General features: G+C 39.3%; 2 protein-coding genes across 7 annotated transcripts in view; both read right to left on the bottom strand.

Moving 5' to 3' along the window:
* LOC138727648 (uncharacterized) overlaps window positions 1–15,687 on the bottom strand; it is a 79,208-nt gene extending 63,521 nt beyond the window's left edge. Inside the window, exons 1-8 of the mRNA XM_069870312.1 lie at window positions 15,624–15,687; window positions 12,414–12,464; window positions 11,359–11,519; window positions 9,757–9,827; window positions 7,585–7,750; window positions 6,651–6,788; window positions 5,764–5,953; window positions 4,481–4,608 (exon numbers count right to left, since the gene is read on the bottom strand). Of these exons, the coding sequence (XP_069726413.1) occupies window positions 4,481–4,608; window positions 5,764–5,953; window positions 6,651–6,788; window positions 7,585–7,750; window positions 9,757–9,827; window positions 11,359–11,519; window positions 12,414–12,464; window positions 15,624–15,684 (966 nt within the window). The 5' untranslated portion in view covers window positions 15,685–15,687. The remainder of the gene's footprint in view (window positions 1–4,480; window positions 4,609–5,763; window positions 5,954–6,650; window positions 6,789–7,584; window positions 7,751–9,756; window positions 9,828–11,358; window positions 11,520–12,413; window positions 12,465–15,623) is intronic.
* A 5,641-nt stretch (window positions 15,688–21,328) lies between these two features.
* LITAF (lipopolysaccharide induced TNF factor) overlaps window positions 21,329–26,519 on the bottom strand; it is a 69,951-nt gene continuing 64,760 nt past the window's right edge. For 4 of the 6 annotated variants that reach the window (XM_069870630.1, XM_069870631.1, XM_069870629.1 and 1 more), the window contains 3 exons: window positions 23,330–23,512; window positions 23,070–23,226; window positions 21,329–22,748 (listed from right to left, as the gene is read on the bottom strand). In XM_069870630.1, the coding sequence (XP_069726731.1) occupies window positions 22,640–22,748; window positions 23,070–23,226; window positions 23,330–23,507 (444 nt within the window). In that variant the 5' untranslated portion in view covers window positions 23,508–23,512 and the 3' untranslated portion in view covers window positions 21,329–22,639. Of the gene's footprint in view, window positions 22,749–23,069; window positions 23,227–23,329; window positions 23,513–24,941; window positions 25,153–26,519 lie in introns of those variants that run through there. The other 2 variants (XM_069870633.1, XM_069870632.1) reach the window with 2 other exon arrangements.

Raw genomic sequence — 26,519 nt, 5'->3', positions numbered from 1 at the left:
TTTTTTCAGATTATTTTTGTTTGCACATACACTATTCATCACATTGTTACCTTGGACTTAGTAGAAAGTTTTTGGAAAATGGTATTTTAAGAGCTAAATAGCATGTAAACACGTTCCACTGAGACTTGATCCAGAGTTCAAGAAGGAATAAAGGTCCCATTACTTGAAAATCAGCAGTGTTAAATACAGTAGCTTGTATGTTCACTTTAAACTAACTTTATAATGTACAGGTTTTAATCCTGGTCCATGTCATAAAGATAAATTTCAGTTCTTTATTCACTTCAGACATGAAAAGCTTAGACATAGGACTACTGTTTTGGTTCCAAAGAAAACATTTTTCTTCATCTAAAAGTCATACAAACAAAGTCTAATTCCACTAAGTCACATTTCCAGAGATCTGGGGAGAGACCTATGTTGACTTCCTGACCTTTCTTCCACAAGCTGCTTCCAAAACCCATGACAAATTGGAATAACACAGTGCCAGCATTTGATTTCAATTTAAGACTGCCAAGACATTTTCAGTAAAAAGCTGTCTTTCGGTAAGAAGATGGATTACCATGTTGTTTGATAGGCTAAGAGCATAATTTGTTAGATCCAATATAAACACTGTTTATGTTTTTGTTCTTTGCGACTTCTTTTCTTTTTAGCGATAGTGTATTAATTTCATCAAATTGAAATTTATTCTCATACAAGAAGCCCTACCTAGGTATTAATTGCAATGACATTTATGATTCTATAGCTAACATGCAGTAAGATCACACGTATTCCATTCCATCCCATCCCATCCTTACTTTTAAGAGCTATATTAAAAAGACATAACCAAACCCTGAACACAATGGAGTTAGTGAAATAGATTACACTTCATAGTCTACAAAATATTCAGAGAACTGTGCTTAATGAAATTCTTCAAAAGCTTTTGTAAAACACAGACCTTTCATGCAGTTTTACACAGGCAAATACAGTACAGGCAGCATGACTAGGGAGCAGGGGAGCCCCGCAAATTCCATAATGAGGAGTTGTGTGCGTAACTGCTGATGAGCTCAGATGCTCGTCAGCTGGAAGCTGCAGCACAGGTCAAGATAAAATTTCCAGACCGATGTATTTCCAGGTGATATAATTTTAGACTGTAGGCTGACTTCATTCTGCTTCACACCTGCTGACTAGACAAGTTCCCATCTAATAACTCAGTGCAAAACTTCACAGAGAAACAGCTATTTTTACTTCTTAATAATAAAGCAGAGAAGGACTTCTCTTCCTGGAAAAGTTGTTACTTTTACAGTCATACAGAAAATGAATACTTGCATTTGAAAAAACAAATTCACCCATGTAACTACAATGCCTTTCTTTATCTTGATAATCAGAACCTCTTCCTTACCTGGGAAAAACTCTGTTATATTCCTCAGACACACAAGTTAGAAACATGGAAGTCCTAACAGCCAACTAGGTAGTAACTAGCAATTGGAATGCTTTATGAGAAAAACAAATGGTGAGACCATGCCCTAAAGGTAAACTCTTCTGGGTCAGGCTGGGCTACAGGAGTTGAGCAGAGCGAATCTGGCATGCTCTTGTCCACACTACTTAATGCATCCATGGCCACATTCACTAGAGTTACTAATCCAGCATCAAAATCCAGACAGCAAATGTCAATGCAGCCCCCAGCAGAAGCTGTGTGACAGGCTTCCTTCTCTCAAGTGAGGGTCCTTTCTCCCCATCCCTTTGACCACTCTTTGTCAGTATGCAGCTTGTTCACTTAATGGTCCATTAGCTAATATACATCCACATTGAAATTCAACCTTGTCTCATAATAGCATTAAAAAAAAAAATAAACAAATTTGTTTCCTTGGAAATGACACAGTCTCCACACCCATTTTCTCATCCCTTCACTGTTTTCCCTGGAGTTGGGGATTTTCCCTTCCATTTATTCTTGGGGTTTTGTCCTGAAAGAAATGCATAATCTCACTTCATTCAGAGACAAACAATAAGGGGACAAACAAGCTATACACGGATAACAGCGGCTCCGTTTCCCAAGAAACGCTGTGGGCATTCCCATAACTTCTTTCCTGGCCCAAAGGACATTTTATCAGTCAGAATGAGGGATAATAAAGATCCCCTTTGAAATGTCTTGTCAGCAGAAGGAACACCCTGAAACAGTGAAAATGGCTGACAAGGAATCAAACCCTGTGCTGAGACAGGCATATGATGAATAATTCACCTCTTTTCGGCAGTGGCACAGACAGCAGCCACTTGTGCTAATCTTAGTAATTCACAAAACAAATTTCCCACACATGAAGCTAGTGGGCCTCTTTGGAGACAGACGTGACATCCCACTGTTACTGGGAAAAATTACCTACCATTCTTTCCAAGGCACTGAATTATGGCTGTTCAAAAGGAGGTGGGATTTAGGCAAAGTTTCTCAGGTCCACTGCAGTAATTGCTTTTTAAAATATTTTTCAAGCAGTACATAGCCCTCTAGTCTGTTCTTAAATGCCATTACATACTGTCCTCATATGACAGCCACAAAGAATTAAGCATTAGCGTATTCAAAGAGGCTGCTTTTATTCTATATTAGCAAGGATAATTAGAATCGTTATGTTTATGGCTCTGTTGGCTCTCTATAGCTCAAATCTTCCTAGCATGCTGCTAAAAAAGATGACAGCCTCGCTTATAACTGAGAGAGAAATCTGTCCCATATACCACCACCCTTATAGGCCACCTGCTGCTTCCTCCTCCACCCTGGGTAAAGGTCTTTGTCAGGCTGTGATACCAGGTCAGGCTATGATCATCATTTAATAGGTTGGGAGTAACCGCTGGGGCTGTAATTTACTGTAGCTGACTGAAGTGGCTTGCTTCAGTTGTGACAGTGATTCTTCTCCACCCTGTGCCTGTGCGTTAAGTCTCACGCCACATTACACAAGCACCTCAAGTGAGCTCATTTATCACAACTAAAGCTAACATAAAGGTGAATACAGAACAAATTAAATTCTCAACAGGCCTGCAGAGCTGTAATCCATCAGCACACTCTTCTCCAGTCCCTGTAAAGCCTGTACTCTACCACCCAGTACCTGGGTCCCCCCCAGGGAAGAGGCAGGCAGAACTTTAGTCCTTTGACATGGGACTTAACCTAGATAAAGGAAGGTGAAGTGATTTCTCCTAGGCTGGGTCTGAAACTTTTTGTTAACATCACTTGTACATAAATGTATTTCCAGGAGAGATCACAATCCCATTGCAGAAGAAATAACCTCGCTCCAAAGTATGAGCAATCTAACAAGACGAGAATATCCGAGGAGAGGGAATAGCAATACATCAGGAATGAGCTGACTAAACTCAACAGTGGCAAATTCATGGAAGCACAAAGGCCCAGTTCAGTGCTTTCCCCATTAGACCATATTTGTTTTCTAGTAATATCCTAACCAAGAATGACTTAAACAATAAGTGTGTTTTTCTGTTTTCAAATTTACCTTTTTCCCACATTGTTCTATGTAGGAACTTCATTACTAGCAAGAACCGCTGCACCTGGAGGATAATGGGATATGAAGTGCCCTCTCTTTTCGGTCATTGCCCGCAGTTCATCACAGGTCAGCAATGATTAAAAACCATCACCCGTTGATCCTTCTGCATTGTATATAACAGGTGTTCTTGATAATCTCCAAATTTCACAGAAGACAGGGGTATTAATTTCAAAGACAGTGACAAACACTAACTGATCCAGCTGCTGCCAGTATCAACAAAAATTACAAGACCTCAGTGAGCTAACAAGACAGATAGACGTCTTCTAATATGATGGTCACAATAAAAAAAAAAAAAAGGCCACTGCATGTTCCACATGACCAGAATATTCCACCATTTTAGCAGCATTCGCCAATGGTTTAAGTGAGAAGAGATTCCCTCTGGACCCAAGCAGCATCCCCAGAAGACATGAAGGTTATTACTAGAATTCATCAGAAGCTCACAGAACCAACCAGCAAAGATCCAGAGATAAGGATTTAATGTACAAACTGTTTTGAGGGGATGAGGCAACAGCAGAAGGACCATAAAACTCCAATAAAAATGGAAACAACAGCAGCATCTGGGGTAGTAGCCCACACTAAAGCTGTAGAAAAAGGTTTCTACAATTAAACATCAAAACCATCAGTGATAACCTAAACCAGATGCTTATTTTTGTTTGTTTTCTCACAGCAAAACAAAACTTCAGAACATTTTCTTTCAGGTTGATTTAGCACAGTTCAAAATGCTTTTCCCCTATAAGTAGGGGCCATATGATGTTTTGACTCTTCTTTTCAGTTTGATTTATTGTTTATATAGGAAAGTGACACTTGAAAGCATTTTATCTTTCTATAATTCCACATCAAAAATATTTCCAACCATGGAAGGCTTCAGTATTTCCAAAATCGCTGTTCTCCTCGTCACATCTTACCTGTGCAAGAGAACTCACAGACCACAAAGGGCCTTACAAGGAAATGGAGGTTATGTGAAAGCTTACCTCAAAACTTGCACTATGTGCTAAGCAAAGCTTCCACACCAGTTCAGTCACTTCCCCTCCAGTGACTTCCCTCTCAGTTTCTTCCCTTTCATAGAGCATGCCGGTGACATACAGACTCTCGGAGTCCACTGAAAAGACATAAGAAAAAATCAGATACCTCTCTAGTCTCAGTAAAGCCAAGGGATGAATCTGAACGCATGCAGTCAGGTTGAATGGAACAGAATAAAGGCCTAAAGACAAGCGTGACCTGAAAGAGTCAGAGAAACAGGACAAATATGATATACATGAAAACAAGTCCCACTTTCTATCAATATGCCTCTTACAATGGTCCTGCTATTTTATATTCACTGCCTTTTCCAATTTTAACTGATCACTTATCCCACACTTCAACCTCTCAAAAACTCAATAGGAGATCTAGGTGCCAAGAAAAATAAGTGGCTTGGCTCTCAGTCTCTTCCTGCAATAGAATCTTGTCATCATACATTGGGGATAACTATAAACAAAGTGTCCTGGAAACCTGGATTTTCCTTTTGAAAGGAAAATACTTAGAAGCAGACAAAAAAAAAAGTGTTTCTCAGCACTTAGTGCTCAGATTTAAAATGTTTCCTCAGGCAAGCCTCCCATTGACATCAGTAGAATCATTCTAAGAAGAAATACAGACTCATAGAATGGTTTGGGATGGAAGAGACCTTAAAGATCATCTAGTTCCCACCCCCTGCCATGGGCAGGGACACCTCCCACTGGATCAGGCTGCCCAAGCCCCATCCAGCCTGGCCTTGGACACCTCCAGGGATGGGGCAGCCACAGCTTCACTGGGCAGCCTGGGCCAGGGCCTCATCACCCTCACTGTGAAGAAATTCTTCCTAAGCACACAGAGCAAATAAGGAGCAAAACTGAAACAGTTCTCAGACACAGCATGTCCTTAGTTACACTGGGACTTGCAATTATTTAGGCTCCGTTTGTACACCAAATAAGAATTGTCCACAGACACAGGAAGGCTGATGCTCTGAATATATGGAGGTGAGGTCTGTAGAGTAGGTAAAAAGGAGTTGGCCATTACAGAAATCTGTCACTTTCGAAGGTGCATCCAGTTTTGTTATAGCAGGTCCCAGCTCTATAGAACAGACAGCTCTCAGCAGCCCAGCCTGCAAAAACATCCACTTTCACACAGTTTAATACATTAAGCGACACAACAGACGCAAAGAGTTCTCACAGGTAAGGCACATGCCCAAGATTTTTCTAGGAAATAAATTTACTTTGTTTTAGCAGAAACATGATGTTACCTTTTGTGTATAGTGTCTCTGTTTCAACTTGAAAGAGTTTCAGCGAAGACTGTGTCTGTGTCATTGCCCCATTGCCCTTCTGAGAGAACAGTGTAACAAGGTTGGAATCGGTACATTTGGCCTCCACCAGGACTCCATCCTTGATGCTCTGAACACATTCCAGTTTGGAGGACAGGAACTGATGCTCAGACTGAGAAGAACAAATACTTCAGATAAAGTCTTGATGATCTATGTCAGCCTGCCCTATCCTTTTTCTCCGAACTTCACCGAGGATTCCAGTTCTGTGATGCAGTGTGTAATCTCTTGCCTAGACCTTTGATAGTGCTCAGCCTGTGGAGGTCAATATGTTCTTCATATTCAGTCTAATTTTTCACTGAAAGTTTTCACTGAAATGCAACTGCTACTCGCTTCCTGTGTCAAGTGGTCTCAATTGACTGTATTTGCTGTGAACAATGAAAAGCTCTAAGTCTGGTTTTTAGAAATCTTCTATCTTTCCAAAGTTTTCTGCAAATAACAACATTCTTTGCATAATGTGTTTTTCTTATCCACATCTCTCTATTCTTCTCTTTCACACTCTACTTTCAGTTTACCACTATAACATATTTTAATGACAGCATTTAATCCAGGTGCCTAACAACCTCTTATATTTATACTATAATGTTCATCAGCTACAATGTAAATTTGCACTAAAAACAAATTCTGTGAAAAACAGGCATTACAGGGACAATAATATTAATTGTTTCTTTGCTAAGGATTCAAGTTTGAGCAGACACATACAACTCTAATTGCACGTAAGTGACTAATCAAAAATGTTTTCATTCACGTTATGATGCTTCAAAGAAATAAAAAGTCCTGTGAAAGAATCCGTGTAATTCCCCAACACTTACTGACACATGAGGAAGAACAACAGACTGCACAGAAGTAAAACCAGAATACCGATGAGAACAGAGGTTTAAGTCCTTTGTCTTGACAAGAACAGGGCCTCTTCGTTGATACCTGGTTGGGCATATTCCCAGGACATCCACCTAGGAACAAATGTACAGTGTTGAGTCACACATGCACAGACACAATACAAGCAGTTATTCTGGGCTATTACAATTAATTTTAATAATTTCTTTGTTGTAATAATAGTGCAACAGAGACCTATATTCTCCCTTGCAGGACACTGGCTTTGCCACAAAAGCCATGGAAAGGTAAATCATTTTAGAGACTTTGGTCAAACTTTAAAATAGCCCAAGTTTCTTGATTTGTTTAATTTCAGTGAGAATGACGCAGTGTACATCATGCTGAAGGTCAATCTAGAGACTGCTGTGCACAACAGAAGAGTGCAGCCATTGAGGTACCTCAGCTGCACTCAAACACATGGGTGATAGTGGGGTACTCTGGATCACTATTTCTGTGCAACACAGCAGAACTTGGGCTTAAGTATTCAAAAAAAAAATTGCAAAGACCTCTGAGAAGCTTGATCTTAAAGCCTCCTGAAATTAATGAGGAAAGACACAATGAATTATCATGAATAACGAGTATTGTATTTTCCCCAGAGATCAGGTAATCTGTGAGCCCTGGTGTTACAACTTCTCAGAGTACTCTGTAGTACACGGCTTTTCCTCAGGTAACCAAGTTGTGGATTCCAACCCTCAACAAGAATGTAAATTATAGGTAAATTCATGACATTCACTACAAAAAGCAATGAGATGACCATCACTGGTGGCTGACCAGTCACAAAGTGGCAACCCCCTTCATTTATTTATAAAGGGAATAGACCTAAAGCACACAAGGGCTAATAGACACCCTAGAGTATGGCTCTACTAGCAGTCTCACCTCTTCAACGACTGCAGTAGCAGTGGACACTTGTGATGTCTGCAGGACACTGAGAATGCCTCGTTTTATGTTCAGTGCCCAGGTCTTTTCACCACTCACGGGACAGAGCTTTAGAACTTTCCCATCATGGAAAGAAAAATGAAGAGGATGACGTTCTAGTATTTCCCTGTAAAGAAATAGTTTATAGTTTCTTGCTTCAAACAGTGGCTGCAAGTCTGTTCAGGATATTAGACTCAGATTTTATGAACGGAGCTTTTCCTCCACAACGGATCTGGTTTATTTTGTATCTCTGTTCTTTATAGCAAGACTTTATTCTTCACAAATTCACCCTGACTTTAAGAGCTCTTAAAAAAGAAAACCAAACAACTAAACAAAAAACCCACCAAAATTATCAAGTTAATCGCAGCATCTTCAACATAACTGTAATACTTACTTAAACCAACTCCTGGTAAATTCTTTACAAGCAATTATACTTAATGACAATGGTCGTTCTTTAATGCAAGACAGAAATTCCATTTCCTTGTTCAGGGTACCTTAAGCACTGGTAAGCATGTCTCAGTTGCAAGGTAACTGCATATTCCTCTTCAGCTGTGATATACACAAGGATAACTGCTCTCCAACCCACTCACCAACCCATGTCTTACTGCTCAGCTAGATGGTCATACTTGGGCTCTATCCCAAAGTTGTGCCCTAGACTTTGTGGTCTGTCTGCCCCCGATTGCTTCTGCTATCCTAGAGTACAGTGTTTTTCACTTTTGCAGGAGATCACTTTTTAACATTGATTTTCACTCATAATATAAAGTACTTCAATCACATATTTCCCTTTTAAGTGGCGAAATATAAGTCATCCACAGGAAGGATTCTATAGCAGCCTAATGATCAACTCCTATAGAGTCTATCAGCACATCAGCCGCGGAACTAAATGTTCATCTAATTAACCAGGTCACAAAGACAATGCACAAGGAAAACTCTTAATGCGCTAACATCTGGATAAAGTCTTCCCAGGAGAAGAGACTGTGCACTTGGGATTAGGGTTTCTGAACTCCTAGACAACTGTGGTGGCTTTTGCTGCTGTCTGTGGAAATTACATGCATGTTCAGAGGGCAAGCGGAACCATTGTATATTCACAATAGGCTGAGGCAAATACTAATAAGGTTCGCTCATCTGAATAATTATTTTCAATGTCCAAGCTCTACTGGATGCTTTCTTTACTATCTGTATTTTTTGGGCTTCTCTGCAAAGAAACTGCTTTTTCTTCTATGAAAATCCTACAAATAACTTCCTGGAAGAAGATATGCCTGTACTCCAATTTCAACCCTGATACCACTACACATACTGTGGAACACAAAGCTCTCCCTGATGAATGTATAAAGCAAGGCATTTACTCCAAACTTGCTCTTTTTGACTCTTTGAATTGAGTCAATTACCTCAGTTCTCAGTGTTGTTTAAAGGCTGAGAATCCAAGTGCGGGACAAAAAGAAGATTACAAGGCTGAGCTTAATCAGACAGCAGAATTGATTTTTTTTTTTGACCACATAAAAAGCATCAGCTCTCTGGGAAACTACCAGACCTCCACAGTTTGAAAAGAACTTTTTGTAAAGGCATCTTCACTAGATTCTGTACCTTTGCAAGTCAGAGGGAAACACACTGACATACGTTATGAATGAGCTACTAGAAGCAAAAACTTAAAAGGAAGAAAATTACATTATGTGAATAAATGCACTTTAAATACCACAGAGGAAATAAAACTCAGCACTTTGCATCGTGACAATCCTCCAAATCAAGCACTTCTGTAATGTACTTCAAAACTCAAGAATCCGTACAAGTAACAAATGCAACTCAGAGAACTATCAAGTGATCCGTGTATGCTGCTAGCCAGCTAGAGGCCTGACAATTTGTACTCAGAATAATTTGTCTACTCTCCAAATGCTTTTACATACAAAGGGATGAGAATTAGGTTTAAAAACGCCTATTTGGACCAAATGCCTCTCATTTCGCTGATGGTGCTTAAATCTTGATTCTTGCTTATTCAAAAAAACCCCCAAATAATACAGGCCAAACTAAAACTGAACAGGGTATGAAACAGAGTGATCGATGTCCAGTCAAGCTGCTGCTAAGCCATACAGCTTCAGAAAAGCCCCAAGAACTAGATCAGGTTAGAAGGTTTTCTACCTTAGACTGTCTATTTCCTTCAGAGGCTCCTCCCTGGATGCAAGATGTTTCTTAATCTGTACATCTTCTACCTAGGAACAAAGATTACAGAGCAACAAATATCACTGTCAATAGCAACTTGTGGACTTTGTCACATGAGGATGTCTACATAGAACATCATAGGCTATGAAAAGAGGTTCAGTCTTGCAAGCAACATAACCACAATAGCCACATCTCCGGGTTGCATATCTGAGATGGCTTCCAGAAATTTCTTCTGCAAATAAGTTTCACTCGTTATTAAATGCATTTCATATGGCATTGTTATATCCCTTTCATTTTCAAGCCAGAAGCAATCACCTACCCTTGGGTAAAGTAGAAGCCTGGATAAACATAAGTCCTTTCTACTCCTGTTGAGAAGCAAACTTACTACCTACCTCTGTTGACTCTCGAGACTATGCCTGGTAAAGTTCTCTATATCCAGTAGCCATTTCATAGCTTACTTTATTGAACTCAGAGGAGAAAATATATACTTAAGCTCATAATGGAATTTCCTAAAATACTTGCAATTTGGCTGGTTGTGGTAAGAAAGAACTGTTCTCAAACAGTAGATCAAAAATGGTGGCTCTCTGACCCATTTTAAGTACAGCATAGACTGCAACTGTTAATAATTTTTTATCTTAATATCATCTACTTTTTAATTTTTATAAAAACAAGCACTCAACCATGTACTATTTTGCATATCTTAGGAGGTCTTAAAGTAAGATAAAGAACTAGAAGTTACGGAATCCAGCCACTGATACTGCAAGACAGAAGAGAGTGATTCAGTCTGAAGACAGGACCCAAATTCTCGTTTTTCATGTAAAGTCACAGGATCACTGACCAGGTAATTTAATCCATATGGCCACATTAAGACTGGCATAACTATCCTATTCTTCTTCAGCCTCGTGTATATGTGTATATAGTACACACAAGTCAACCCCTCGCAGAACTCATGAATTATCCACTCTGTTAACCCGAAGGAAAACCAAGGCAGATGAGAGATGTTTATTTTCCATGCTCCCCCTGTTAAAGAACTGTAGTTCTCAAACTGCCCTACCACAGGGCTCACCCCAGGAAAAGGTCTGTAATTTGAAACTTGTCTGTTGCTCCTCTCACTGTGAGAGAAATCTCCTGTAGAGATCAGTGGAGTATGTTACAAGACTGAATTTTACCCTGGGCCAGGAATGGCATCAATCCAGTACATCATACATACAACTCAAGTTCTCTTTAAAATTTTAAAAATTATTTTAAAATTATTGCTGTAGCAATGAAAATGCTTAAAAATAGACCAAGTTCCTTTCAAAGAGCTTAGCTTCATCTCACACTTCATGTGGTGAAACACTGAAACGGTCATGCCACTTAGGAATGAAAACAATTATTTGTTTAATCTGCCCTTTAAAGTGGGCAAATACCTAATCTGAAGACATGTCGTATCAAAGCAATTCTGCAATTCTGAGATCCAGAAGCGAACTGGCTTTTAATTACTAGAAAAATAAATGTTTCAAATGTAGCAATAATCCCAAAGAAAGATCCAGTTCCACATCAACTCATCCCAATCACTCAGATGATTATAACAATACTTACTTTCAAAACCATCTGGCAATTCCCCAGTGCCTCAATGATCACTGTGCTCTCCAGAAAGATGCCACTGCTTTTATAAATACTTCCCTGAAGGAAAGTGCTGGTGACTGTTGAATACCTATAGCTGTATCTAGCTATTTTGGGGAAGTACGATGCACCGTGTTCTAAGAAACAAACAAAAAACGTTTTTTTATTCTATTAGGATCCCCTTTCCCCCTCTTTTCTTTCTACTTTTTAATCTTATGGCCACCACAATCAGCTAAACAAGGAACTGAATATTCAGGATGTTTCCTTCCCACTCGGACCTACAATTGAAACAACTGGGTTCCTGAAAGCACCCTGCATGTCAGTGATAGCTCCTGTACGGAAGCTGAAAAGAATTCCCCTCTCTCCTACCTGCATAACCTCACAACTTCCAGTGAGGCAGCAATCTAATTTCCAAGTGTAGAAAAGGGATGCAATGCATTTACAGCATGATGCTTCTCTGACACCTTTCAGAGAACAGCAAAGCAGGACCCTTGCAACAACAAAGAGGAAAAAGATCTGCTGATGCTGTCAGTGCTTTTCATGCCCATGCTGTGAGTTGCACATAGAATCATAGAATAACCAGGTTGGAAGAGACCCACCGGATCATCAAGTCCAACCATTCCTATCAAACGCTAAACCATGCATACAAACTAAATTATGTGTTTCACAAGTAAAGGACTTTGGTTCTGAAAGTCTGCATGAAAAGATCCCTGCTAAGGAAAAGAAAGCATGAGAAGACAGGAGTATTAGTATTTGTATGAAGACATTGTAATGACTGAGCAAGTCTATGGGTAGAACTGTCTTCTAGTAACTATAAAGTCAGACACCCTCTGGGGTGCTATAGAGTCTCCATCTTCCTCTAATCAAAGCAGGATCTCTTCTCAACCAGATTAGAGGAATTAACGCTGAAAGGATGAGAACGTCAGAGACATAATACCTTCAATTTCACACATTTTGGTGGCTGTGGTGTGTGAGAACCCAACATTCCCTTTTTATCACATACAAGGCCTGAACATAGTCATTTTACTTACCTACACACTCTTCAAAACAGGAAACTCCATAACTTAAACTCTCCAAGGATCCTGCAACAACAGCTAAGTTAACAGAAAAGCACTGAAAATTTGTATGCAGCTCAGGGCAGAATTGCTCCTTTTCAATTACAATGAAATAACTGAAAGCAAAACATGGCCCTCAAAAAGAAAAAAAATAATCCATGACAGTTTTTCTACCAAGGAAAAAGGGACAAGGCTTTGCTGCTGCCCCTTGTTGCACATCTATCCCACACAAATACATACACACATGCCTTAGTGTATTTATTGAGGTAGGTATGGAAATGCAATATAACATGGATTAACAGGCAAATGAACAAAAGGGGCTCTTAATCCAAGAAATACACATTTTGTACACCATACTTCTTCACATCCAGAAGGCTTTTAACGTTATTGCAGTTGGGGAAAATTTCTACAGAGCTAAGATTTTTGTTGCACCTGGCCAATTCAAGAAATAATAAGTATCATTTAAGGCAGAACAAGAGCAAGTTTTACCAACCAAGAAAAACTTTTCCAGCACCAGAACACTAAGAACACTTAAAACATCACAAGTCAGGGGCAGCAGTTGGTTAAGGCATCCTTTGACTCTGGAGAGCCTGCTCTCCAACTCAACTTTCATTCAGACATTGACTGGAAGGGCAGTGAATTCAAAGGGATGCAAAACACACACCACATGAACAGAATTGCTTCAGATTCGCATTGGCATGAACAGGAGAGACAGTTGTGGTTGCTGAATACAGAGCCTTCATTACTTATCTTCACTTTATGCACACACATCTAGAGCAAGACTCTCATTCTCGTGCTCTGATGCTGAACGACCTTCAGTAGGCCTGGCAGAATTACATTCATTAGTTATTGCAAGCACTGCTAGACAACATAATTATAAGTCCATGATAAAGTGGAAGCAAAACTCAGATTTCACACTGAAGTTAAGCAACAGTGACGTATTTAGGGTATCTATTTCCCGTGCATCGCTGTGATTGCCTCTACAAGCATGACAGCTGGGTACTCAAAGGGCTAGACTGACATAAACCATGCTACAGCACAGAAAACAAAACCACTGCAAATTGCTTTCACTCCTAGCAGATCCATAGGTACTATCCTAGAGACTGAACTACTGGTCCCAGTCTCTCGAGACATCTGCAATAAAACTGAGCTGAATTACAGGGATTTTGAGAGAGGAGCCTCATGATGGTCACGTGCGAGATGCACATTGCAGGACCTGATCCTGCACTGTTAACACTCCCCGGCACTCAACTCACAAAGTCATCCCAAGTCCTAGATACTGATAGGAACATGCACGTGGCAAAATCAGTCAGATCCCAGCTGCTTTTATGCTCTGCAATGATATATGAGGTACAGCCAAAACCGAGTATGTGATCCCATTGCACTCCAATACATGGCATTCACATGTACCAGAGTTAAAAAAAATGCTACTTTATTAATAAATTATGTATTACATTATTTAATTACTATTAGAAGCACCAAGCCATTGTTGATAGCTCTTTCTTAAAAATAACTCCCACAAGAAGCTCAGTAGTACGTATGGTGGCCCCCAACCTCGACGCTGTACTACATGCTAATGAACCTCCCTGCTAAGCAGTAACTAACATTAGTTGCTCAGCTTTCTCTCACAGGGAGACAGAAGTTAAAAGAGCCTCTTTATTATGGATCTGTGCTTTTGGATGTTTTATATATGCTACGTGCCTGAAAGAAGTGCTCTTGTCAAACTACAACATTTAAAAATCCACACTTACATTATTTATTGGAAACTTATTTCCCCTTCTCTTAATCTCTTTTTTTGAAATGTTAAAATTATTGGCAAGAGGAAAGAGGGGAATTCACTGGTTTTGTAACAAAAATAGGAAACTATTTGTTTTTTCAGCACCCACTCAAGTTAATATATATTTTTATTTCCAAGTTAGATTTCAAATTTCTGGAGAGTAGAATTACATTTTTCTTTAAGAGGTCTTACCCCACATTCACATTTTCCTCCCAACAAATACTCCTTTTTATTTTGCAGAATTATTTCTCTGTATGGAACTTCAGATTTTACCTTTAAACTATGAATAACACGCTATGTTCAAGAAAACTTGGTCTAGTGCTACAATTTCCGCGAAACTATAAAACTTTCTGGCATAGATAGACCTTCACACAAGAAATGAGAATTATCATCTGACCGTTAATTTTTATAAATATACCTATCTATACATAAAACATATGCATTAACTTTATATTCCAAACACTCTGAATTGAGAGAAGAAGAAATACACTTCTCAGTTTCCTTGCGGGGTGGAGGCTGGAGGGGAAAGTGATTCCTAAGTATTTATGAGATCAGGTAAGAAAAGGGCTATTTAGCTCACCCTGTTCCTTTAAACTGTGGAAAAAGGTAGGGTTAAGTTAACAGTTTTTAATAAAGAAATCAGTGCAACTTATTCAAGAACTTTAAAATAAATATGGTAAGACAAGCTTGGAAAATTCACCTCTTATGTTCCACCAGATTTTTTAAGATGTTGAGGACACCTCTCCAGAGCCAGATTTAAGAGCTCTCTCAGCTCCCTCACGGACACCTCGATGTTCTCTTCAGAATTTTTAGACACGCTTCTCACAGTCAGATGGGGCAGAAGGCTGAACACCCTGGGCAATCAGGCACTCGATCTTTGTTAAGGGGCCTAAATCTAGAGATTCTGATCTTTGCTTTGTCCATCTTAAATTTTAAATTTTCTCCCACAATTTCTGTTGGTTCTAGAAAGAGCAGCACTTCTCTCTTTTCAGCTGACAAGAGTAACAGCCACATCATTGACATTTCATGAGCCATTCACACTTCTCAGAATCCTTCTTCTGCCAAATACCAGAGTGAGTACAATTTTAGAACGTGATTTCAGGCGAGATGCTGAATTAACCGGCACAACCTCACAGTTTCTTTCCCTAGTGATGCCAAGGGAAGAGTCACTGTTTAGCTGCTCTCCCACCTGCCCAGAGCCCCCCAGATCACTCAGTAAAGCCAACCGCTTGCTAAAAACTACACTGAAAACCGAATCAAAGCTGCTACAAGAATTACTGAAAACGTGCAAGTTGTAACATAATTCACAGCATCTTAGAAATTTTGCTAGCGAGATCGTTCCCTAGCAGAAGTATATTGCATTGAGAGAGATTAAGTCTTAGCAGAGGAAAAAAGTTTCTTCTACTTACTCCCTGAAGCTCCTGCCACAACAGCACAGAGAAAAACGATGGCCTGGAGTCTCGTGGCCATCAAAATCATCTCCTCAGCCCAGGAGTTAACAAAACCACATCAGTTCTCCTCTCAAAGGCACCTCTGAGTAAGGGAGAAAAAGAAAATTTCCTTCACAAAGCAGGAGGCTCCCGGTTTGCAGCTCCCCTCTCGCAGGCAGAGGAGGGGCCGGCGGGGCAGGCAGAGGGGAGGGTGTGTCTGGGGAGTGAGGGGAGAGACAGGCACCCAAACAAAACAAACCAACCCCAAAAAACCCAGACAGAGAGAAGTTAACCTATCAGAAAGAATCTAATAGGATTCCCTGTTACCTGGTAGCTGCATCTCATGTTCCATTTTGCGGAAATGGACTTGCTCTGCTTTTTAAGTTGTGGCTCTAAATCACACTTGCCAAAATAATTAAATTTATATATTTTAATTTCAAGTTTTAGCCTTGCAGCTTTCCTTTTCGTAGGGAAGAAATTGTATTAATAAACAAGGAAGAAAAATATTTTAAAAAAGAATTTTATAAATCTGAGCTTGCTTGAATGTTGACTACTTCACACACCAAAGTACAAAGAAATTAAAAAACAGAACTCCACGGGGGGGTTGTCTAAAACATTTCAAATCGCTTTTTTTGATATATCACAGATTTGAGACCCTTTGTACTGAAACTTTTAAGTTAGGAATTCAATGCCTGATTTGCAGTAGACTCTGAAATATGTGCTGAAGCCAGATCTTGAAGATGAAACACAGAATAACATCAGTATCCTTTGTACCTGACTAACTTCACTTGCGTGGGTTGCAAAATGAAGAGCACAGAGACAAAAACAAGCTCAACATCTTTTAAGCATTTTTTCACTACCTCCCCTAAATGAAAGATTTCTAAAACACCAAACCATCACCCCAAACTCACGCAGGCAGAGAATCTCCTCAAGAGAGATTTCTATCCTGGTGCTGCCCTGGAGGAACACCAGGCACAGGTGCTGCACATGCAGTTGAATGGCACACAGGTGATGGACACTGGGGTTGGGCTGCGAGAAGCATTCCCTCCTTGCAGGGGATGCTGTGCTCGAGTTTGAAAATGGAATTCAATCAGCAACACCATGGAGAACACAACAGAGCCAGGATCTGCATGGGCACCTGGAAACTCAACACCGGCATCGCCAGAAAAATCTGAGCTTTGACAAACCAGTGAAGTCGGTTCGTTAAGGCCGTGAGAAACACTTATTCACTGGTAAAATATTGAAAAGGACAAAGTCTTCGAAGCAAAGGCAATAATATTTACAATTCAGTGCTGAATCAGATGCCCTTCTAAAAAAGGCATCCTGTCTCGCAAAAGCACTGGGTATATATAGTAATTTTAGATAAAGAACTGTGTAAGTCCCCAGATAATGTTTATTTAGGTTGTCCAACCATGTCTGGAGACTTCCTTCAGGTTATCTCTTCACCAAAGACAACTACATCTTACAAGTTAATTAAGCATATTAATAAATTCTTGCAGCCCTAAGACAGGTTCTCTCTTGGCTTAAACCAGCTACATCTTACAAGGTAATTAAACATAATAACAAATTCTTGCAACTCTAAGAGAGCATTTATCCTTTCAGGTTATTTCTCCATATCTGGAGATTGGCTGCATATTATGTCTTGAAACAAGACAGATTTATATTACAAGATACTTAAACATACAAACCAGCTGCAGCAAAACTTATCAATTAATTCTCAGACAAGTTAATTAAGCATATCAATAAATTCTCACAGCCCTGAGACAGATTCTGTCTTGACCTAAGACAACTACATCTTACAAGACAATTAAGCATATCAATAAATGCTTGCAAGTCTAAGAGAGCATTTATTCTTTCAGGTTATTCATATAATCTCTCTTGACATAAGACAGATTTGAATGACAAGATAATTAAACATATAAACCAGCTGCAGCAAAACTTATCCATTAATTCTCACAAGGACACACAAGTTCTTTCAGATCAACATTGTCACAAGTGTCACAAAGCTTTCATTTAACCCCTGAGCCAAAGGCAGAGGCAGTGGAGCGAGGAGGGGCCGCCCCAGAAGCAATGGGGGATGGAGGGGGACATAGGGGGAGGAAGATGAGGGGGATGTCATTGCGTTAGCCTCCAGCCTATGGGAAAGCTAGAGAGGAGGAGGGGGAAGGAGTTTAAGGTGAAAGAGGGGAGATTTATTTTAGATCTTCAGATTAGCACCACCAATACGAGGACAGGCTGAGAGTTGGGGTTGTTCAGCCTGAAGAAGAGAAGGCTCCAAGGAGACCTTATAGCAGCTTCCAGTACCTGAAGGGGCTACAAGAGAGCTGAGGAGGGACTGTTTACAAAGGCTTGTGGTGATAGGACCAGGGGCAATGGGTATAAACTGGAGTGGGGCAGATTTAGATTGGACGTAACAAGCAAATTCTTCACTATGAGAGTGGTGAGGCCCTGGCCCAGGTGGCCCAGGGAAGCTGTGGCTGCCCCATCCCTGGAGGTGTTCAAGGCCAGGTTGGATGAGGCTTTGAGCAACCTGATCCAGTGTGAGGTGTCCCTGCCCAGGGTAGAGGGTTGGAACTGGATCGGCTTTGAGTACTCTTCCAATACAAACCATTCTGTGATTCTTCACCATTTATTTTTATTTATTTATTATCCCAGCGTGAAAAAAATCTTCAGTGTTCTTTCATGAAGAGCTGGAGCACCTTGTGAAGCATGAGCCTGAGGTAACTTGTGTACCACCAGCCACCAAGACACAGAGCAAGCAAGACAGGCTCTCCCTTCCTCCCTCCCTCAAAAGTGCTTTAGAGGCTTCATGGAGCAAGAGATGGAAACAACTTTGCCCACGTCTTTGCATACCCAATACTTTTGTGAAATCCCTGTTGTCACATTCAAATTGACCATGGCTTGAGGTCCTAGAGCTGCATCTGTCATACATCCAATTAAGGCAGTAATCAAAGCTAGTGAGGGATTTTTTTGTTGTTACAAAGACCGAGATGTTGCATGAAGTATAACATCCAACAACAGGACTTCCAAAAAGCCTCCTACTTACTCTTCGTTTATTCTAGACTTGAGCAGCGCTACTTTTAGCATCTCCAAACCACACTGCCACCTGTTCAAACAGACATGAGATTTTCATTATCTTTAAAAAGTACATTCGTAACAAAAATCAGCTGTAAGTGTTAATAAGAAGCACTTCCTTTGAAACCAGTATGTTTCACCATGCACTTTTTGGTGTCCTGGTTTGAAAAAGTAGTAACACACTCACTGGAGAATGAATATGGACTGGATTCATGTCTGGCACATCACACACTAGGGTATTTACTTCAAAAAAATACATTAGAAGTCACCATAAAGATAATGAATTTGTATCACTTTGCAGGATCTTCTAAAGAAAACAGGACCATAAAGGTTAATTTCCTATAAAACACAATTCACTTGAACTATAAACACATCACATCTTTGTCACAGTACTCGCACTTCTGAATTTTTATTACTAGGATGACAGCGCATACTCCATTACTCACCTTTTGTCATTTACGAAAAATAATTAACAAAGTCTGAGTACACAAATCACAACTCATTTCTTCAAAAAAGAAGTTGTGGTTAGACTGCCAGAAGTGTTTCCACAAATGCTACAAAAAATAGCAGCTTTTTGAAACCACTCTGCTCTTGCTTAACAACTCCCTCCTGCAAGACTATCAGCTGCTTTTTACTTGTTCTAACAGCTTTTATTTTGGATCCCCTTTGCATGACAAAACAATTTTTTTTTTCCTTTTGGCTTAAGCCTCATCAGGTTTAACTGTGTTTGAACAATGCACAAGTTCTGTCAAAAACAGAACTGTAATGGAAATAACACTCTCAAAGTGTAACAGAAAGCAACATCATCCTGGAAAACTAACGATGGTGGAGGTATGAGAAGGCTTTGCCCAGATTTGTCACACAATGCTGGGGGATTTCAGATGGCCTGTGGCCCTTCCTTACTGATTTGTGGAAATAGCATGAGCTCATAAAGTCAAGTCACTTCTATATCTATCAACAGAGGAAAAGAACTATTTGTTCATAACTCAACTTGCTTATTAACAAATTAACCAAAATATTTTTAATAAAAATAATAAAAATCAATGCATGAGAACAAAATTGTTTGAGGTACTGACATTGCCTCCCTGTATTTTCTGTATCTTAGGAAAAAAAGGAAAAAGAAAAAAGTGCTCCAGACATTTAAAAAAGCAGGGTTTCCTTGCATTATTAATAGAGATTCTTTCCAACGGAACGTAACGATAGTTGATATCTGTTTTCTCCTTACCAGTCACTGTTTAGCCATATCTATGCATGTTCATTTAGTAGTACTGCATGTGAAAGTTGTATCCAAAGGAGTTTTAACTGAAGAAATATTTAAAGGGCCCGAGATGCAGGAAAACACCACATTTTCAAATGTGGCTCTGTGCTGGACTGCAGGCCAGAGAATGTCACTTACCAGAGACTTGAGTCAAGTAAGACAGAAAAATTTCACCCTGTGATTACATTTCTTAACTCAATTTTAACATTTCAGCCATGCACGTGTTTGGAAACATTCCAAATGTTATTATTTTCTGATTACAAGTACTAGATATGAAAGACAAAGTTTTTTTTTAATCAGTTTTAAAAACAAAAAGTAACTTCAACCCAATTAAACACAAAGCAAGTTATATCCTGCACTTGTCTGTCTAAAATAAGTGTAACAAAGCAAGTTGATTTGGCATATTCTGTAGATAATTCCATACACAAGAGAACACAAACGGGTTTTGTATTCAAGGAAACTGAAGTATAGAATGGGCAGCAGAAACTTTCGCAGAATGCTTACTGAGATGGAATAGCTGCCAACATTGTATGTTCTATTAAATTCCTCTTACGGACTGAGAAAGAGATGTGAATGGACTGTGCCCATAGCACAAAACAAAAAATCTCATGTAATTTTTTTTTGGTTGGTGTTCTTCTGCGTTCTGGTGCCACCACCTCAGACACTGCAGCCATCACTTCGTAGAGAAAAGAGGAGGCTAAGGGAATTACAATTTGAGGACTTATTCACCAAATGAATAACCGGAAGAATTATCCAGACCAGACTGTAATGGGTACTAAAAGAACGAAAAATCCTCCCCATCATGCCAGAAAACATCAAAGTTTGGAAACATCACATGCTTTATTGCTTCTTCCTGTTTTGCTCTGATGATAAAGTGAAAAAAAGTACATTTTCTGTGAAATCTGGCAGGCGAAATACTGCTGTGCACTCAAGCATGTGACTTGTGTAAGTTAGAATCAGTACCTGTGTCATCAGAACAGACCCTTAACAAAAGGATTACGGTGGTGCAGCAGACAGAAAACCACAAGCTAGTACTGCATCATTAAAGTAGAAAGCAACAAAACTGCTAGCTGTACCTCTACCATTCTCTTGGCAGTTAGCAGCTGCTGATGTAAATTCATACGGTACAGGAGACATATTATCAGAAATCTTTTCCAAAGGCCCAAGAAAGCTCTTAAACCACTTGCTGACTGACCCACAAGCAGCAGCAGTTTACAAAAACTAATTAACACAAGGCTAGAAGTTCTATTTTTGATCCACAGAACTCCTGGATTTCAAACATGAAGTGTTGAAAGACTTTTGAAAAGTTAACTTATACCAAGTATGTATAAAAAGCATATTTGGCAAGAACTGTAAATGAAGTATTTTTATTTGTATTTATTTAAGCTTTTTACTTTTACAGAGATTAATACAGTGTTAGCATCATAGCCTTGTTTAAACACCTGTGTTTTCTAGACAGATATCATCCAAACGCATCAAGAAGTTTTTTGGACCAAGTCTGCTGCTTATGTTATAAAATACTTTGACCTTCAGAGCCTCATTCCCAAATTTTTTGAGACCATCAACTCCAATAAACATACCCTGCTTAAGTTTCTGAAAACAGAACTTCTCTTTCTTTTAGAATCAGAGTACAAGTCTAAATAATTACCGGAGAAACTCCTTAACAAACTTATTACCTTCCTGATGAAGAAATAGTAATTAACAAACAGATCAACAAATAAAAACACAAGTCCTGTATCTGTGTTTTGCAGGTAGATTTCAAGCCTTAAGGTACGGCTGAGATTTGCTTATGATCTATCGGTTGACTTAGGTAAGTGTAAAAGGAAATTTTCCAATGCTATAATCAAGGTTCTATGACCTTTTCCTCTGAGGTGGAGAGAACACTTCACAGAATTAGAAATCAAGAGTAAAAAAAACTCAACCAAACAAAAAATGCTGAAAAAATATCTATTAAAAATTCCTGTATGAACATCTCTACTGCACAGCAGAGATGTGACCAGACTTAAAACTGGCAAGGAAATTCAGGTACTAGATTGAATCATCATTGATGCACAATAACCTGAGTTGTCCATTTGGTAAAGCAGCCTCCAAGAAGAAAGGAGCCTTTAGGTCTGGCTCTCTTTTGGCTAGGAAAGTTTTAAAGTGAATTTCAGTGCTCATGAAAAGATGCCAGCAAATCACTTTTTTTGTCAGAGAGGGGTGCCTGTCTTGAAGTCAAGAAACTCCCTACCAGTTTGTAAACAGTGCTGTTGCAAAAGCATCAACACCAAGCATGAGACTTTATCAGCCTCCATAGATGTTCTCCTCTTGGTCTGTGCCAAGACTGCGAGCAAGTGCACCAGTGTGCAGTATGACTGGGACACAATTAACTGAAGAACATCACCAACCTGTTTTGCATAAAGCAGAAAGGTAAAACATTTAGTTGCTATCAACTGGTGCTGGAGCGAATGGCCCATAAAGATTACATACACTTTTTACAGACCTAAGTCAGAAGCCCCTCAAGGAAATTCTTATTCAAACAATCTTGCAATAGACATTACTTTTGATTGGTTTCCAGTGAGAGGATGCACAGAAACAACCAGAATTCTCCAGGGAGCTTCAGAAAGGGCTTGTAGAGGTGCTAACCAACTCCATCAATCGATTATCTGTGTTTAAATACTGCTTATAAACGTTTGTAAGAACCAACAAGAGCACCACAGTTTGGACAGGTGTGATCCACATCCTTTAGGGCATCAATGCAAAAGGGAATTAAGCAGCAGCCAGCTATACACCTGCAAAGAAAAAACAACAACACTTATACTATCTGTTATATATACAAGAAGGTAAAATGTATTTCCTGCAAAAGCCATAAGTAAAACTGGTGCCATGAAGCTATAGGAAGAACATAAATGGCTACAGAGTCCATTGCTAGTGTTCTAGGGTTGCTTTAAGGTCCTAAAGGACTTAAATGCAGATATAGGCTATTAAAATCATAATGGGTCAAGTCCCAAACAGAATAAAAAAGCAACAAAGTTGAAAGCTTTTTTACTCCTTAGAGCTGTAAAAAGTCATGTTAGAAGAGAAAAATAAAGTGCAAATTGTAATCAACTTACCCCACCAGGCAGAGGCCACCACATGACAGCCAAGTCAAAGCTCCTGACTCATACGAGAGACGTGTCACTATCATCTGGTTACAGGAAGGGCAGCACATCTGAATTGGGCGGTCATAAAATACTATTGGCTGCTGTACGTACACTGTCTGAACTGTAACTGAACAGAGTAATAGGCTGTTTACCCAATGGGTAAATAAGGAAAGAGGATTGTCACGTAACACCTCCTTAACTGGAGGTACAGTAGAGTTTTTCAGGCTTACCAGGGTTAGGCACTGGTGCCGGCTGCCCCATGTATGGGGGAGGGTTCATTCCCTTCCCATGTGGTTTCGGGCCAGGTTCTGGGATAGGATAGGGGTGAGGATAGCCCACATTGATTCCTGTTGTTTCCTCATAAGAAGGTGGTGCAGATGGGACAGAGATGCCACTCGGAGCAGACATTGTATCTGAAACATAACAGAGAGAAAATTATAGCAAAAGACGTTATTTATTAAGGGCATGTGACAACTAATTAGGCTCTATTCAGATAAACAGCAAGAAGATAACTAGATTAAAGTGCACCTTTACCAGCATAAAATTTATTGACTGTTGTTTGTTCTGATAGTGTTAAATGTTAATCTTGATTTCATTGTTGCAGCTTTCTTTTCACAGGATAATTTTTACACATTTTCCAACTATCAATTCTTCCTTTACACATTAGAAGTGCTAAAACAGCTACATGGGGCAACTTTATTAGTACTAAGCTATCTGACAGTTTCTCCCAAAAGCAGTATTTTGGATTCCCTCCTGCCCCGTTCTGCTGAAAAACGAAACAGTATGATACGCCATGTAGTAGCTGCTAGCAAACATGACCCTGGTTTGTGGTGAAGCTGAAATATTTCTGTAAGTCCATTTACCTCTGCTGTGGTTTGAAATACAAAAATATTTATATGGAAGGAGAAAGAAACCCCAAACAATCAAGTACACCCAACTCAATTTAAAGTTCAAATAGGTCTACTGTTGCCATTTTTGCTGCTTACCAAAGTTTCAGTGAGTTTGTTAATGTGACTTTCCTCCACCAACAGTTATTTCATTACACAGTATAAGAATGCTAACCATTGCCTATTTCCAAGTTGAAATTATCATGATTTCAACGCAGACCTCCTCTCTTTCTTACAGCCTATCCACTTCCTGTACTCTGCCCACCAATTTCTTTGTTGAACAATCTCTCACAGCATCAATGCTGATTAAATATCTCCTTTTTACCTTCCTCCGAAGGGCCATCAGAAAGCTCTGAGAACCATTGCTGCACATTTGATGCCTTTGTATGCACCCAAGTCTTATCCCTCAGCACTATCTGGGAAGGAAAACCTGTATTTGGAATATTAATTCCATATTCTTACAGTAATATAGAAGCTATAATTAACCATAGCACTAACATGAATAAAACAAATAACAGAAATTGCACTGATCAGGAGGAAATGAAATGAAAAAAAAAAGTATGCTAAGAAGTATGCTAAGAAATAAAAATACCCAGAAAAATATAGCATTATTTTCAAAGCTTGTTGCTTTGAAAACAGCGGCTTGCTGGATATATATGCAGTGTCTTGTGGTGTAAGACACTAGACATTCTAAGCTGAACAATTCTCCCATTGTTCATATCACATCTTGGTACACCACTGCGTTGCATGGTGATATCAGAACCTAAACAGACACAACTTGGCTAACTTGAGAGTCACATGCTTCTGAAACTACTTGCAAGGTTCAGAGCCCAACTTCCTTCTCTATCTTATACAAAAATTACACCTCTTCCCAAAAAAAACTCAAAGAGGAATGTGTGGTTAAGTACAGAAACAAGCTAACACAAAGCTGAACATTAAAGATCAAAGTTCAGACCTGGTTAAACTCTCAAGACCCACCAGTGAACAATACTTTTCTCACAAGCTATGCTGTAGATTTCTACAATTTGAGAAGTATGTTGTAACTTGGCTGCCCAATATGCAGAGTCACTATGCAGAAGGACGCAGAAAAGAAGAGTGAAGAAGCCAGGAGAGTAAAATTACCCATGAAGACTTCGCTGGCTTTCTGGCCTAGAAGGTGGGAGGTGGGAGGGGTCTTAGTATAAAATCTGATTAAATTATTAAATTACCTTTGAGGAATTTATTTCCTGAGAAAATGGAAGATCACAATTGCTTTCACACCCAAATCAATACGTAGTCACAGCAGACAGCAAAGAAACAATCTACAACTGTTGTGAAATGACCTATTGCGCAATAGTTTCCCACAAAATGGGCTGAATAATCCTTTTACTTCTGAGAAAGAACGATTACTTTATCTGAAACTTATTATCTCAAAGCAGAGATAACTGTGGTGGAACTACGCATCTACAATCATCTTCTCCCAGATTACCTCATTCCATTCTGTTTATGTGTGTGGATGAAGTCCAGAACTTGTTTGCTGTTCTCAGTATATTCCAGTGCTTAAAAGCACCAGTTTAACAACCAATTGCATTAACAAGATTCATCCCAGGAAAGAATATAGCTATTTTGTGCACAGATCTGGAACTTTTCCACTGCATATTCTGAAAAACTATTTTCTCATTGCCATTTCAAGACATTTGAATAATGGCCACCCTGAGGTCAAAGCATTCAGGACTTCCAAACTAACACATGGAGTCCTACTGTTAGTGAGCTATGAAAGAACTGCCCAAGGAATCTCCTTTTTCCCTTGGTCTCCTAAAATCTAGCTTTTTGTACAGTTTAAAATCTATCTCTTCCACCTATCACTCAATAAATATAACACATTCTTCATTCAGAAGTACTGATCCCTTCAGCAGCTGGACTACAAAGAGGGATCCAGCAGATCTTCTTGAGCAGAAGCTGAATATAAGCCAACAGTGCCATGAAAATGACAGACAGGATGGAGGGATATGTAAACAAAACCAGTATCTGTATAACAGCTGAAAGTCCTGCTGCTCTGGGAAAGCCCCCATGGGAGTACAGAATCTAAGAAACAGAGAGGAGAACAGATTAAAAAAAAAAAGCACGAAGAACAATCAAAGGCTGAGAAAAAGCCAAAGAAATTGAGTTTTCTTAGTTTTCAAAGACCACAGAGAATAATGCAGAAAGACATGTAGCAAGGAAGAACAAAACCAACTCCTCTGAGAGCAAACTGTAAGGAAAATCATAAGAAAAACTTTAGCACAATAAGCTTTTCCCTATGTTTATTAATAATTTTCCAAAAAAAAGTTTGAAGAACGGTTACATATGTCAGAAATTCTGTCATTCAGCATTAAGTGGGTTAGAAAAACTCTTTACATCCCTTCCAACTCTATTTTCCATTATTTCCACACTTGCTTTTGAAAGTAAATGCAATGTCTTTTAATTTGAAACACTTGCTTTTATGTACACTGATTCAGAGGTGAGATGTTACATCGTCTGATGAAAGTAAGGTCCAATGCTGAACAAACTGCTT

The sequence above is a fragment of the Phaenicophaeus curvirostris genome, chromosome 16 (assembly GCF_032191515.1).
Source record: "Phaenicophaeus curvirostris isolate KB17595 chromosome 16, BPBGC_Pcur_1.0, whole genome shotgun sequence".
NCBI lineage: Eukaryota > Metazoa > Chordata > Aves > Cuculiformes > Cuculidae > Phaenicophaeus > Phaenicophaeus curvirostris.
Note: the sequence above shows the minus strand (reverse complement) of the source record. Positions and strands in the feature narration are given on the sequence as shown.